The sequence below is a fragment of the Oncorhynchus mykiss genome, chromosome 25 (assembly GCF_057628025.1).
Source record: "Oncorhynchus mykiss isolate SJ-2025 chromosome 25, ASM5762802v1, whole genome shotgun sequence".
Taxonomy (NCBI): Eukaryota; Metazoa; Chordata; class Actinopteri; order Salmoniformes; family Salmonidae; genus Oncorhynchus; species Oncorhynchus mykiss.
The window spans coordinates 10276548-10292500 of record NC_143046.1 but is presented as its reverse complement, the minus strand read 5'-3'; the positions used below and the strand labels follow the sequence as shown (position 1 = coordinate 10292500).

General features: G+C 45.4%; 2 protein-coding genes across 5 annotated transcripts in view; both read right to left on the bottom strand.

Annotated features, from left to right (window-relative positions):
• Window positions 1-1603, bottom strand: part of LOC110504546 (kinesin-like protein KIF3A) — a 33767-nt gene extending 32164 nt beyond the window's left edge. For both annotated transcript variants that reach the window (XM_090220760.1, XM_090220759.1), the window contains exons 1-3: window positions 1420-1603; window positions 488-770; window positions 1-109 (exon numbers count right to left, since the gene is read on the bottom strand). The exon at window positions 1-109 is cut by the window's left edge and continues 36 nt beyond it. In XM_090220760.1, coding sequence (XP_090076886.1) covers window positions 1-109; window positions 488-770; window positions 1420-1425 — 398 coding nt within the window. In that variant the 5' untranslated portion in view covers window positions 1426-1603. The remainder of the gene's footprint in view (window positions 110-487; window positions 771-1419) is intronic.
• A 202-nt stretch (window positions 1604-1805) lies between these two features.
• Window positions 1806-15953, bottom strand: part of LOC118946054 (E3 ubiquitin-protein ligase SH3RF3) — a 32449-nt gene continuing 18301 nt past the window's right edge. For 2 of the 3 annotated variants that reach the window (XM_090220763.1, XM_090220764.1), the window contains 6 exons: window positions 9473-9597; window positions 7114-7284; window positions 6118-6404; window positions 5308-5786; window positions 4756-5066; window positions 1806-2826 (listed from right to left, as the gene is read on the bottom strand). In XM_090220763.1, the coding sequence (XP_090076889.1) occupies window positions 2646-2826; window positions 4756-5066; window positions 5308-5786; window positions 6118-6404; window positions 7114-7284; window positions 9473-9585 (1542 nt within the window). In that variant the 5' untranslated portion in view covers window positions 9586-9597 and the 3' untranslated portion in view covers window positions 1806-2645. Of the gene's footprint in view, window positions 2827-4755; window positions 5067-5307; window positions 5787-6117; window positions 6405-7113; window positions 7285-9472; window positions 9598-13475; window positions 13747-15953 lie in introns of those variants that run through there. The other variant, XM_036970269.2, reaches the window with a different exon arrangement.

Here is a 15953-nt window from a genome sequence, read left to right as displayed (position 1 = left end):
ACATGAGCAAAGGAGTTGGGGATTATTCCTCGGAGCTCTGGCACTGCCCTCACTCCCTCCATGGTGAACGTCTTTCCTGTCCCTGTCTGTCCGTACGCGAAGATGGTCCCTGGAGTAAACACAGGGTCAGTATTAAAACACTAAGGAGGCGATTCCCCAGCCAGATTGAGCCTAGTCCTGGACTAAAAAGAATCCATGGAGAATATCTACTAGGCTTAATCTGTGGTGGATGAAACAGAAACACTCCTAATCTGAATACACACTGACAGCACACATCACTACAACTGAATGGAGGCTATCACTTATAAACAATGGGGGGGGGGGGGCTATGCTGAAAAGGTATTCACAAAAGCCATCTGATAATAGGCCTGTCATTGTCAGTCAGTCAACACATGCAGCTGTGTTGTTTTACATGGCGTGTCAGCATCAGCAAATAGGAAAAAGCGTTTCCATCATTCAGATCATTTCAAATCCTCTCTCCATTTACCATTGTAACCCTCCAATACTGAGTCTATGATGGGGCGGGCTGTCAGATTGTAAACGTCCAGCTGTTTGCTGTCCGGTCCGAACACCGTGTCAAATGTGAAGGTCTTGGGGGGTTCGTGGGTGGTCTCTAATTTGTTGACGGTTATGGTCCCTCGGTTCTCATCCACACTGACGGCCTGCTTGTGGCCCATACTCCTCTCCTTCTGGTTCAGCGGGCGACATCGCACAACCACTTTGACGCTGTCCATGACCTCCGGCTTGTCAGATTTGTCCATCTTGTTGCTCTGCACGGGAGGGAAATAACTATTCATGATGCCAGCCACCTAGTAGCTTACGTGATGTCAGAGCCGATGGCTCAGCATGATGTCATGTAATGCAATATGAAAACACTGCTCATAGCGAACGTTATTAACCTCACCACAGCAAAGGAAGAGATCAAACTGGCTGACTAACTTGTCTCAATGAATTCAGTTAGCAAGCTAACATTACAGTACAGCTAACGTTAGCAAAGACAGTTAGTTAGGTAGCAAATTAACTGTCAAGATAGTTGAAACATCTAGTCGCTAGTTCAATGGATGACCAATCAATACGTGCTGGCACGTAGCTAGTTAGTTAGCTGGCTCGCTATACTGCAATGTATTGCATGCAAGGAAGCTAATGTTAGCATGTTAACTAACCAGCTGCAGCATCGCTATGCACAACGAATAACACAACTTGGCTGGAAGAGCTTGTTGCATCCTAGTTTTAACGTGGCTACATCTATATCAAATATAAAGACACTGGTCTAAAAACAGATTGAAAATAGCTAATGCTAACTCATCCAAAACGAAGCTAACTATAGCAAGGTAAGGTAGTTAGCATCACATCAGAAAAAAGAAGGGAGGACCCCTCTGAAAAACACAAATACAGAGAAATACAAAAGAGTCCACTTACCGGCATTTTAAGACTTCAGTTTTGATTATAAAATCATATGAGACAAAAGCAAACGTGTTTTGATGGAAGTTTTTATCTTATCAAAATGATTTAGATGCCAATACTGTGCCCATTTTCTCCGATGCTGATAACGTTTGTTGTCACGTCTGGACACATTGAATCTGCGGCTGCGCAGTAAAATGATGGGGGGCAATAGCTTGGTAGTGTACAGTTAAGGACAGTGGAGATGGCATAGCTATAAGTGGAGGCAAAAGGCCTGGCTCACTATGTTTGTCTTAGTGAACAACGTCACAGTTTTGTATTCACCTAAAATGTGAGTAAGAAAGAGTAAGATGAAAAACAGAACAGGAGAACACGATCCATGCAACAGCCAAAAAAAACGAGTCTTTTTGCTATAATGTGTCATAAATTATTTATTTTCAGCACTCAAAGAGCAGAGAAGGAGAATCCCTTAGAGGACATGTGTGTCTCTTATCAGAAAAGTCTGATACATAACATGGGTGTGCAGTTATTCAGCAAAATCATGTTGAGAATGTAACAAACACATGCTATAGTTGACGAAAGCATTGTTTATTACCACTATATGATCATCACTTAATATACATTTAGCCTCTGGTAAAAGCACTGTTGTTGTTTTTCAAATCTAGACTCTGCGGGCTTTGCAAAGGCACTGACCAGTGTGTCCTTTAGCTCTTGAATAAAGAAAACACTCAATCTTTATGCAAAACATTGGTCTGAGGTGGTTTTGTGCAACGGATTGGTAAAAATAACTGTATGCAGTAGATCTATGTGCAACTCATGCTTCTGCACATCAACATATACACAAATATATCTCAGAACCTTATAATTATCTGTCTACAGTTTAAAACAGGTCCAAGGAATCTCAAGGGGGAAACTTGTTTCCCTTTGCATTTTGGTCACTATATGGCAGTAATATAATATATTATTTTCAACACACATAAAAATACACACGCACACTCTTCCACAGATTTGGCATCTCGTTTGGCAGTGTCAACAGGTGGAGATCCATAGAAATAGAATTTCTAGAATGGACATTCCTTTTCAAGTCAACGTCACGTGATGGGGTGGGCCGGCGGCCATATTGAGTGTACCCATGAGTGTATGAGTTGCACATCAAATTGTCGCGTTCTAAGGAGCTTCCCCCATTCTAGTCATTCTATTTCTATGTGAAAAACACACCTATAATAACTAAACACTACAGGCCGTCAACTGAACCGGTCTAGGAACTGTAGAACACTGCTATGGAAGAGGCCCGTGTGGCCACTGCTCTCCTGGGTGAGCAGAACCCGTCCGTCAGGCCGATGTCTATGAAGCAGGACAGGCTCACCCTGCATCAGGCTCATTTCTGACTCTGTCTGGGCCTGGTAGGACATCGCTACTCTGTGTCTGAGGGGGGATAGAGAAAGGGGAATGAGTGGAATAGAGAAAGAGATTGTCTATCTAACACAAAACATAAACTCAGCACCCTGTCTTTCAAAGATAATTCATAAAAATCTAAATAACTTCACAGATATTCATTGTAAAGGGTTTAAACACTGTTTCCCATGCTTGTTCAATGAAACATAACCAACTAATGAACATGCACCTGTGGAACGGTCCTTAAGACACTAACAGCTTACAGAAGGTAGACAATTAAGGTCACAGTTATGAAAACTTAGGACACTAAAGAGGCCTTTCTACTGGCTCTTAAATACACCAAAAGAAAGATGCCCAGGGTCCCTGCTCATCTGCGTGAACGTGCCTTAGGCATGCTGCAAGGAGGCATGAGGACTGCAGATGTGGCCAGGGCAATAAATTGCAATAAACTGTGAGACTTCTAAGACAGCTCTACATTGAGACAGGATGGACAGCTGATCGTCCTCGCAGTGGCAAACCACGTGAAACAACACCTGCACAGGATCGGTACATCCGAACATCACACCTGCAGGACAGGTACAGGATGGCAACAACAACTGCCTGAGTTACACCAGGAACGCACAATCCCTCCATCAGTGCTCAGACTGTCCACAATAGGCTGACAGAGACTGGACTGAGGGCTTGTAGGCCTGTTGTAAGGCAGTTCCTCACCAAACATCACTGGCAACAACGTTGCCTATGGGCACAAACCCACCATCGCTGGACCAGACAGAACTCTTCACTGACGAGACGCGGTTTTGTATCACCAGGGGTGATGGTTGGATTCGAGTTTATTGTCGTAGGAATGAGCGTTACATCGAGGCCTGCACTCTGGAGCGGGATTGATTTGGAGGTGGAGGGTCCTTCATGGTCTGGGTCGGTGTGTCACAGCGTCATCGAACTGAGCTTGTTGTCATTGCAGGCAATCTCAACGCTGTACGTTCATCCTGACATGACCCTGCTGCATGACAATGCCACCAGCCATACTGCTCATTCTTTGCGTGATTTCCTGCAAGACAGGAATGTCAGCGTTCTGTCATGGCCAGCGAAGAGCCCAGATCTCAATCCCATTGAGCACATCTGGGACCTGTTGGATCGGAGGGTGAGGGCTAGGGCCATTTCCCCCAGAAATGTCCGGGAACTTGCAGGTGCCTTTGTGGAAGAGTGGGGTAACATCTCACAGCAAGAACCGGCAAATCTGGTGCAGTCCATGAAGAGGAGATGCACTGCAGTACTTAATGCAGCTGGTGGCCACACCAGATACTGACTGTTACTTTGATGTTGACCCCCCTTTGTTCAGGGACACATTGTTCAATTTCTGTTAGTCACATGTCTGTGGAACTTGTTCAGTTTATGTATCAGTTGTTGAATCTTGTTATGTTCATACAAATATTTACACGTTTGATGAAAATAAACACAGTTTTTTTTACCTTTATTTAACTGGGCAAGTCAGTTAATAACATATTTTTATTTACAATGACAGCCTAGGAACAGTGGGTTAACTGCCTTGTTCAGGGGCAGAACAACAGATTTAAAATACAAATATTTTTTTTTTAACCCTGTCAGCTCAGGGATTTGATCTTGCAACCTTTCGGTTACAAAACCAACGCTCTAACCACTAGGCCCACTGCAGCCCCAAAAAAAGAACTGTCCTCCCACTGTAGTTGACAGTAAGAGGACGTTTCTTTTTTTTTCTGAGATTGTTTGCCATTTAGCAGACGCTTTTATTCAAAAAGACTTATAGTCAAGCATATATTTTACGTATGGAGTGGCCCCAGCGGGAATGGAATTCACTACCCTTGTGATGCAAGTGAGCCACAGAGGACCACCATCACATACAGAATACAGAAATCCTACTTCCTGAAGCCAGACACTAAGCAGGCCAGTTTGTGAAAAAGGAGGTGCTGGTTCCTCTCCTACCTGCTAGGGCTGCTGGACTGCATGGACGCAGATGGTGCTGATGATGATAATGAAGAGGTAGGTTTCTGATTGGAAGTCAAAGCATCAGAGGGGTTTGTCTCCAGACCTTTCCTAAGAACAGGAGCCTTGCCTTCTTTCAGGATGATCCCAGGCCCATCTCGCCCCAGTGTGAGTGATGGAGCCCAGACCTCCAGGGGAGGTGGACCAGGCCGGGTACTGGCGGGGGGCTGGCTACCCGAGGGCAGGGAGGTGGTCCTGGGCCGTGGTGCAGGGGAATCAGGCTGGGTCAGGAACCGCACTGACTTGGTGGGCTGAGAGATAAAAACACACAAACAATGTTGCCATTATGATACAGTAGTGGAATAGGAATAAAGATGATTGATGCTGGATATAGCAGACAGTGGTAGTCAGCATGTACTACGTGAATGAGATCATGGCTAGAGAGAATTTCAAAATAAATAAAAACAAAATAGACGTCAAAGTAGACATGAAAGCAGTCAACTATCCCTCTAAGCTACTTAATAAGATCTAGAAGGCAGGTGTGCGTGTTACCTTCTCTGTGTTGTTCTTGAGGGCGTCTGGTCTCACTAGGATAGAGTGTATGGAGTGCTGACCATTCGATGCTGCTTGCCTTGTCTCCAACACCTGCCTATCAAACACCTCTCTGGCAGCCGTGTCCCTGTGCTTCATAGATCTACCACTAGGGGGCGCTTGACCTTCAGACATCCAGGCCAGAGATCTGTAGTGATTGGGCAGGATGCTCATGTGTTGTTTCTTCCTGAGCAGAGCAGGGGAGAAGCCAGGGCCCTGGATGTGGCTAAAGTTCTGGCTGTGAGATTGGGACTGAGAATGGGGCTGAAGACCTGAGGTGGCGGTGGTAGTGTGGGGGTAGTGGTTACTGCACTGGGACGAGCTCTGGGACGAGCTCTGGGACGAGCTCTGGGATGAGCTCTGACTGTGGGTCTGGGATTGAAGGGCTGAGCTGGATGAGATGGTGGTGTGGGGGTAGTGTTTTCCCCGCTGAGATGAGCCTGAGAGGACATGAAACATACTTTGAAGTCACTCAAAATGGATCCTTGTCAAATCAACGCAATGTAATTTCCACTGCCCTGTTCTGGGTTCCACATTGTGCGATCTGACATATCAACTAGAATAGACAGGTTTACTATCTCTGACTGGTCAATACTGAATAGAGAAGCCTTCTTTCCAGGTTTAATATTTCTGACTGGTCAATACTGCATAATGTTAGGATAATAACCAACCAACATTGTTGAGACTAAGAATACAGCACTAAGGAACTGTGGAACCACCCAACACCTGAAAATTGAACTTTGTAGAGTTACAAACTTCTTTCACTCTTACCTCTGTGTGAACGATGGAAGACCCTCCTCACTGTGTCCCATCCCTCCGAGCTCACCCCATGCAGGGATTGTCTGGTGGCGCCGCCTGATGATATCATAGGCAGCGTGGCCATGGAAACAGACTGCTGCGGAACCCGTTGTCCAGTAGAGTAACTAGTGCCATCTGAGTTGACCCTGTCGAGAGCTAGAACCACCGCTGGCGTTTTGGAGGAGGAGGAGGTTCTTCCTCCAGAGACTGTACCAGGGCCTGCTGTCACTGCCTTGGAATCCAAGAGCCTGGCAGAGGTTCTGTGTTAGGCAGGGAATAAATAGATATACAGTAGGTGTCAAAATCAATTACTTGGGTGTCCATGACACAAATGAAAGTCAAAAAAGATGGAACCAATGTAGGAAAGTAGTGTCACTGATCTGATGAGCCCCACATCAGCTAACAGAAAGGCTGATCCCTCTGATAACTTTAACCACAGCATTACAATCCAAATATCAATTGCCACTCGTTTCTCATGGTCTGCGTAATGAAACCGGTAGAAATGGCTCTCCCGCTTACCTGAGGACAGGTGTGACGTAGTTGCCAGGCAGGATGCCCACTTACCTGAGAACAGGTGTGACATAGTTGCCGGGCAGAATGCCCACTTACCTGAGGACAGGTGTGACGTAGTTGCCGGGCAGGATGCCCACTTACCTGAGGACAGGTGTGACGTAGTTGCCGGGCAGGATGCCCACTTACTTGAGGACAGGTGTGACGTAGTTGCCGGGCAGAATGCCCACTTACCTGAGGACAGGTGTGACGTAGTTGCCGGGCAGAATGCCCACTTACCTGAGGACAGGTGTGACGTAGTTGCCAGGGAGGATGCCCACTTACCTGAGGACAGGTGTGACGTAGTTGCCGGGCAGAATGCCCACTTACCTGAGGACAGGTGTGACGTAGTTGCCGGGCAGGATGCCCACATACCTGAGGACAGGTGTGACGTAGTTGCCGGGCAGAATGCCCACTTACCTGAGGACAGGTGTAACGTAGTTGCCGGGGAGGATGCCCACTTTGCCCGTCCGTAGAGAGAGGCCTCGGAGCCAGCCCTCCTTAAACTTCCCATACACCCCCACCATCTCCCCCTTCCTCAGCTCCAGTTCCTCAGAACGACGGGGCTTGTAGGAGTACAGAGCAGCACACCTGAAGAACGGATTACATGTTAGGTTACAACAATCTCACATACAGAGCATTTGGAAAGTATTCAGACCCCTTCTCTTTTTCAAAATGTTGTTATGTTACAGCCTTATTCTAGAATGGATTCAATTATATTTTTTCCTCATCAATCTACACACAATACCCCATAATGACATCACAATACCCCATAATGACATCACAATACCCCATAATGACATCACAATACCCTATAATGACAAATTATATGCACATTTATTAAAAATGAAAAACAGAATTACCTTATTTACATAACTATTCAGACTCTTTGCTATGAGACTCCAAATTGAGCTCAGGGGTATACTGTTTCCATTGATCATCCTTGAGATGTTTCTACAACTTGATTGGAGTCCACCTGTGGTGAATTCAATTGATTGGACATGCTTTGGAAAGGCACACGCCTGTCTATACAATGTCCCACAGTTGACAGTGCATGTCAGAGCAAAAACCAAGCCATGAGGTCGAAGGAATTGTCCATAGAGCTCAGAGACAGGATGTTTTTCAGCAGCAGGGACTGGGAGGATTGAGGGAAAGATGAACAGAGCAAAGTACAGAGAGATCCTTGATGAAAACCTGCTCCAGAGCGCTCACAAAGGTTCAACTTCCAACAGGACAACAACCCTAAGCACACAGCCAAGACAACGCAGGAGTGGCTTTGGGACATGTCCTTGAGTGGCCCAGCTAGAACCTGGACTTGAACCCGATCTAACAACTCTGGAGAGACCTTCAAATAACTGTGCAATAACGCTCCCCGTCCAAACTGACAGAGCTTGAGAGGATCTGCAGAGAAGAATGGGAGAAACTCTCCAAATACAGGTGTGCCAAGCTTGAGGCAAAAATGTATAAACAACTATTTTTGCTTTGTCATTATGGGGTATTGCGATGTCGTTATGGGGTATTGTGATGACATTATGGGGTATTGAGATGTCATTATGGGGTATTGAGATGTCATTATGGGGTATTGAGATGTCATTATGGGGTATTGTGATGTCATTATGGGGTATTGTGATGTCATTGTGTGGTATTGTGATGTCATTGTGTGGTATTGTGATGTCATTGTGTGGTATTGTGATGTCATTATGGGGTATTGTGATGTCATTATGGGGTATTGTGATGTCATTATGGGGTATTGTGATTTCATTATGGGGTATTGTGTGTAGATTGATAAGCAAAAAAAAATGTAATCAATTTTAGAATAAGGCTGTAACCTAACAAAATGTGGAAAAAGTCAAGGGGTCTGAATACTTTCCAAAGTCACTGTAGATACAGACACACTGTAAGGAAGTCACTGTAGATACAGACACACTGTAAGGAAGTCACTGTAGATACAGACACACTAAGGAAGTCACTGTAGATACAGACACACTAAGGAAGTCACTGTAGACACAGACACACTAAGGAAGTCACTGTAGATACAGACACACTGTAAGGAAGTCACTGTAGACACAGACACACTATAAGGAAGTCACTGTATAGATGACACATTCCATATCTAATGTTTGAAATGACCTTTCCTTATGATTTCTAGTGTTGAACCAGTGTCACACTACTCCATTCTGGTGTTACTACTCTGGTTATTACTACTGTGTTCCTGCAGTGTTGCTCCAAGGCTACAGCTGTTACTAGTCCTGTGTTTGTCCAGTGTTTGTCCAGTGTTTGTCCAGTGTCAGTCCAGTGTTTGTCCAGTGTTTGTCCAGTGTTTGTCCAGTGTTAGTCCAGTGTTAGTCCAGTGTTAGTCCAGTGTTTGTCCAGTGTTTGTCCAGTGTTTGTCCAGTGTCTGTCCAGTGTTTGTCCAGTGTTTGTCCAGTGTTAGTCCAGTGTTTGTCCAGTGTTAGTCCAGTGTTTGTCCAGTGTTAGTCCAGTGTTTGTCCAGTGTTTGTCCAGTGTTAGTCCAGTGTTTGTCCAGTGTTTGTCCAGTGTTAGTCCAGTGTTTGTCCAGTGTTAGTCCAGTGTTTGTCCAGTGTTAGTCCAGTGTTTGTCCAGTGTTAGTCCAGTGTCTGTCCAGTGTCAGTCCAGTGTTCAAAAGCTGATGGAATTGCTAGGCGGCGAACTGCTTGGTATCAGCGGAGGTTGTTACTACCATTTTACTACTGTATTACTCCATAGTTACTACAATGTTACTACTACGTTACTCTAATGTTTCTCCAGTTTTACTCACACACTGATGGACAGCTGCTGAGTGGAAGACTGTTTGGTGTCGGCCGAGGTGGAGGGGGTCTGGGGGTTGATCAGAGCCATGGTGATGGTGGGAGGAGCTTCACCACTACTCATCTTCCTCTCGCCCTATAGAAACAGAGGAGGAAGACCAGGATGTAAATATGTATACTGCCATAGTGTTCTTCCTCTCACTCTATATAGAGAAAAAGAGGAAGAATTCAAACAGTAAAGTCGGAGAAGATATCATGTAAACTGACAGAGGACGACTAAGATGCCCTCATATTAAATGTGGAAAAGGGCATTTATGAGGTATAAAGGAGAAATAAAGCAGACTTTAAAGCAGGACTGCTAGAAAGAGAACCTGGGAGAGACAGGAAACAGGAAACGGGAAGATGGACAGACATAAACCTGTATGATTTTAAAAAGAAGGATAGGAATGCAAGTCATTGAATTTAGTCACTCTTTGACAGCATCCCTTTTGATTTACACAAACAATGACATGGCATGTTTGACAGAACATTCAGGAGATAAAGGTGAACCATACCCCACCATTTTTTATTTATTTATATTTATTTATTTAACCTTTATTTAACCAGGTAGGCCAGTTGAGAACAAGTTCTCATTTACAACTGCGACCTGGCCAAGATAAAGCAAAGCAGTGCGACAAAAACAACAACAGAGTTACACATAAACAAACGCACAGTCAATAACACAATAGAAAAATCTATGTACAGTGTGTGCAAATGTAGAAGAGTAGGGAGGTAAGGCAATAAATAGGCCACAGAGGTGAAATAATTACAATTTAGAATTAACGCTAGAGTGATAGATGTGCAGATGATGATGTGCAAGTAGAGATACTGGGGTGAAAAAGATCAAGAGGATAAATAACAATATGGGGATGAGGTAGTTGGGTGGGCGATTTACAGATTGGCTGTGTACAGGTACAGTGATCGGTAAGCTACTTTGACAGCTGATGCTTAAAGTTAGAGAGGGAGAATAAAGACTCCAGCTTCAGTGATTTTTGCAATTCGTTCCAGTTATTGGCAGCAGAGAACTGGAAGGAAAGCGGCCAAAGGAAGTGTTGGCTTTGGGGATGACAAGTGAGATATAATATGTGGACAACTACAAATACCTACGTGTAACCCTCCAAAGTCCACTCCTCCTTTGGCCGCCTTTCCTTCCAGTTCTCTGCTGCCAATGACTGGAAGAAATTGCAAAAATCACTGAAGCTGGAGATGCATATCTCCCTCACTAACTTTAAGCATCAGCTGTCAGAGCAGTTTACCGATCATTGCACCTGTACATAGCCCATCTGTAAATAGCCCACCCAACTACCTCATCCCCATATTGTTTTTGTTTTTTTCTTCTCCCCAGTATCTCTACTTGCACATTCATCTTCTGCACATCTATCATTCCAGTGTTTAATTGCTAAATTGTCATTATTTCTTCACTATGGCCTATTTATTGCTTTACCTCCCTAATCTTAAATACATTTGAACACACTGTATATAGAGTTTTCTATTGTGTTATTGACTGTACATTTGTTTATTCCATGTGTAACTCTGTGTTGTTGTTTGTGTCGCACTGCTTTGCTTTATTCTTGGCCAGGTCGCAGTTGTAAATGAGAACTTGTTCTCAACTGGCCTACCTGGTTAAATAAAGGTGTTCTCAACTGGCCTACCTGGTTAAATAAAGGTGTTCTCAACTAGCCTACCTGGTTAAATAAAGGTGTTCTCAACTGGCCTACCTGGTTAAATAAAGGTGTTCTCAACTAGCCTACCTGGTTAAATAAAGGTGTTCTCAACTAGCCTACCTGGTTAAATAAAGGTGTTCTCAACTAGCCTACCTGGTTAAATAATGGTGAATTAATAAAAATATTTAAAGAAATTCAAGAGCATGTTGTGTGTCAACCGATTGCGGGTCCAACACAAAAACCTTAGATGACGTACAATAGGGTCAACAAATGTGAATGCTGCAGTGCTTTGAGCTTCACCTCGCCATCGGTCAGTGTGACAGTGGATAATTAAAGTGTATTCAAGAAAGTTATGTTCAGGCCAACTGTAGGCTAATGTGTTAGTAGTTGTGTCATTCTGCCAATCCAATATCAAAGGCTGTTTTAATCATAAAAACAAATTAACACATTTTCAATCAAAACGATTATATTAATGACAAATGGCAACAGGTAGTGGTCAAAATTCCGAAACAATAGAATAGACGTGTGGGTGTGTGTTCATTTGTTTTGCACAAATAGGCCTGCATATTTTTTTTTATGAAGAAAAATCTATTAAGAATTATGCCTTTTTAAATTTGTACAGAGAAAACAAGAAATCTAGATGTATGTTGTGAATCGTCCAAACCTCTGAAAAAAAATGTAGATACTACTTTTAGGCCATTTCGCCCAGCCCTACTCACAATGCCCTATTACTCCTCCTCCCTCTACCCTCCTCCTCCCCCCCTCCCTCTCTTCTCTCCCCTCCCCTCCTCCTCCTCCCTCTCCTCTCCTGTTGCTCTCCTCCTCCTTGTCCTCTCCTCCTCCTCCCTGTCCTCTCTCACTTCTCTCCCTCTCCTCTCCTGTTGCTCTCCTCCTCCTTGTCCTCTCCTCCTCCTCCCTGTCCTCTCTCACTTCTCTCCCTCTCCTCTCTTGTTGCTCTCCTCCTCCTCCCTGTCCTCTCTCACTTCTCTCCCTCTCCTCCTCCTCCTTGTCCTCTCCTCCTCCCTGTCCTCTCTCTCTTCTCTCCCTCTCCTCCTCCTCCCTGTCTTCTCTCTTCTCTCCCTCTACCCTCCTCCTCCTCCCTCTACCCTCCCCCTCCCTCTCCCTCTCTTCTCTCCCCTCTCCTCCTCCTCCTCCCTGTCCTCTCTCTTCTCTCCCTCTCCCCTCCTCCTCCTCCCTCTCCTCTTCCTTCCTCTCCTCTCCTCCTCCTCCCTGTCCTCTCTCTCTCTTCTCTCCACTCCTCCTCCTCCCTCTCCTCTCCTCTCCTCTTCCTCCTTGTCCTCTCTCTCTCTTATCTTCTCCTCCTCCACCTCCTCCACCTCCTCCTCCTGTTGTAATGGTTTGTGGTTAACAGTGTAGTCATTCTGTAAACACTACATAGTGGTGTTCCAGACCCAGGCTATTAGCATCACACCTCTAGAAACACTACATAGTGGTGTTCCAGACCCAGGCTATTAGCATCACACCTCTAGAAACACGACATAGTGGTGTTCCAGACCCAGGCTATTAGCATCACACCTCTAGAAACACGACATAGTGGTGTTCCAGACCCAGGCTATTAGCATCACACCTCTAGAAACACGACATAGTGGTGTTCCAGACCCAGGCTATTAGCATCACACCTCTAGAAACACTACATAGTGGTGTTCCAGACCCAGGCTATTAGCATCACACCTCTAGAAACACTACATAGTGGTGTTCCAGACCCAGGCTATTAGCATCACACCTCTAGAAACACAGCCTAGCAGGGTGTTCCTACTGTCTCTCCACTTGGTATAATCTCATACCATCTCCAGCAACATAACAAGTCAACTGTTAGCCGCAGGTATCTTCTTAGCAACTGTTAAACTGTTAGTGACTGTTAGCACAGATCTGTTTGTTTGTGCTTCATACGCCAACACCTCTTCCTTTGGTTGTCATCCCAAACATGACTGGCACTCACACAAATCAGATCTGGCAAAGAAACAGGTCAATGAATATACCGTTCTCCACAGACAGCCTCATAGCATTTTATAGCCGTTGTTGACATGTTGGTAATGTTGGCTCTCTGATTATGAAGCCCGTACTGTATAACATTAACGTTAAATAAACAGCAATGTTAAAGATTGTTTTACTTCCTATAATACCACCATCAACATCATGACATCACAACAATAGTGCTGAAGTGGGAAGAAAACACGCAACATCAACAACCTCCTTCTGTTTAGCTGGGTGGGAGGGAAGGAAGGAAGGAAGGGCATGCAGGACTAGGCTTGTCTGCTATTATTGGCACAGCAATGTGAAGGAGTATTACCTGCTCAGTGAAGAGGAAGGAGCTCTCAGGCAGATCAGAGAGGGAGGGAGAGAGAGATGAGAGCGGGAGGGAGAGAAAGAGGGAAATAAAGAGAGAGAGGGAGATCAGGAACGAGAGAGAAAGAGAGGGAGAGAGGAGAGCGATGAGAGCAGGAGAGAGAGAAAGAGGGAAATAAAGAGAGAGAGGGAGATCTGGAATGAGAGAGAAAGAGAGGGAGAGAGGAGAGAGATGAGAGTGAGAGGGAGAGAGGAGAGAGATGAGAGCGGGAGGGAGAGAGGAGAGAGATGAGAGGTTTTGTTATATAACTGACTACAGTGACTCACAATCGTCATCATGTGAGGGATCAACACAGCGGGGTGCTCTGGACCCTCCTCCTCTTTCTATTCCTCCTATGAGGGATCAACACAGAGGGGGGCTCTGGACCCTCCTCCTCTTTATATTCCTCCTATGAGGGATCAACACAGAGGGGTGCTCTGGACCCTCCTCCTCTTTCTACTCCTCCTATGAGGGATCAACACAGAGGGGTGCTCTGGACCCTCCCCCTCCTCCTCCTCCTCTTTCTATTCCTCCTATGAGGGATCAACACAGAGGGGTGCTCTGGACCCTCCCCCTCCTCCTCCTCTTTCTACTCCTCCTATGAGGGATCAACAGAGAGATAGAGGGGTGCTCTGGACCCTCCCCCTCCTCCTCCTCTTTCTATTCCTCCTATGAGGGATCAACAGAGAGACAGAGGGGTGCTCTGGACCCTCCCCCTCCTCCTCCTCTTTCTATTCCTCCTATGAGGGATCAACAGAGAGACAGAGGGGTGCTCTGGACCCTCCCCCTCCTCTTCCTCTTTCTACTCCTCCTATGAGGGATCAACAGAGAGATAGAGGGGTGCTCTGGACCCTCCCCCTCCTCCTCCTCTTTCTATTCCTCCTATGAGGGATCAACAGAGAGACAGAGGGGTGATCTGGACCCTCCCCCTCCTCCTCTTCTTTCTATTCCTCCTATGAGGGATCAACAGAGAGACAGAGGGGTGCTCTGGACCCGCCCCCTCCTCTTCCTCTTTCTACTCCTCCTATGAGGGATCAACAGAGAGACAGAGGGGTGCTCTGGACCCTCCCCCTCCTCTTCCTCTTTCTACTCCTCCTATGAGGGATCAACAGAGAGACAGAGGGGTGCTCTGGACCCTCCCCCTCCTCCTCCTCTTTCTATTCCTCCTATGAGGGATCAACAGAGAGACAGAGGGTGCTCTGGACCCTCCCCCTCCTCTTTCTACTCCTTCTATGAGGGATCAACAGAGAGACAGAGGGGTGCTCTGGACCCTCCCCCTCCTCCTCCTCTTTCTATTCCTCCTATGAGGGATCAACAGAGAGACAGAGGGGTGCTCTGGACCCTCCTCCTCCTCCTTCTCTCCCTCTCTGACATGTATAACTGCAGGGCAGAGCAGGTATGTTTCTATTTAATCAAAGTCATTATCTTAAAGGGTAGGTCAGCTGGCAACAATCAATGAGAAGGAGGATGCAGGACTCTGCAGTGTGACCATTTTACTCACATATACGGCTAAATATTTTGCCGTGCGACCTGGAGTATCAGTGTACCTAAAAATATTTTTTTTTTTTTTTAAGTCTCCCACCTCCAAAAAAATGTGTTCCTAAATTCCTTTTAATGAGTTACAATTCATATAATGAAATCAATTGAAATAAATGAGGCCCTAATCTGTAGATTTCACATAACTGGGCTGGGGAACAGCCATGTATGAGCCTGGTAGGGCATAGGCCCACCCACTTGGGAGCCAGGTCCACCCACTTGGGGAGCCAAGCCAATCAGAATGAGACATCTGTAGCATTATGTTGTGTGACAAAACTGCATATTTTAAAGAGACCTTTTATTGTTCCCAGCACAAGGTGCACCTGTGTAATGATCATGCTGTTTAATCAGCTTCTTGATGTGCCACACCTGTCAGGTGGATGGATTTTCTTGACAAAGGAGAAATGTTCTCTAACACAGATGTAAACACATTTGTTAATAACATTTGAGAGAAATAAGATTTGTGTGTGTATGGAAAAAAAATATGGGATCTTTTATATCAGTTCATGAAACATGGGACCAACACTTTACATGTTGCATTTATATTTTTGTTCAGTATTTTTTTTTAAAGTCAGCGCAGAGCCCTGAGGTTTGAAATTAAATCTCTGCAGGTGTGTTTTTGTGTTGGTAAGGATGGCATAGCACTAGCGTCAGAATAACCTGCTTTGAAATGACCAAGGCTACACAGCATAGTGTAGTTGTACAGTTTCACTTTGGGTTAAAAGGTAGAGGATTCACTTCTTTATCTGGGACCAGGTACAACTTAACACACGGTAGGTACCGCACCTGAGTTAGCGTAGCAGCGTAGCTAACGCTGCACCAGCAGTCCAGATGATGTTTATGGTACATTAAGGAAGGTCAAGGTTGTTGTGCCCTCCATCTCTTCTCAGATGAACCGCTGCATCG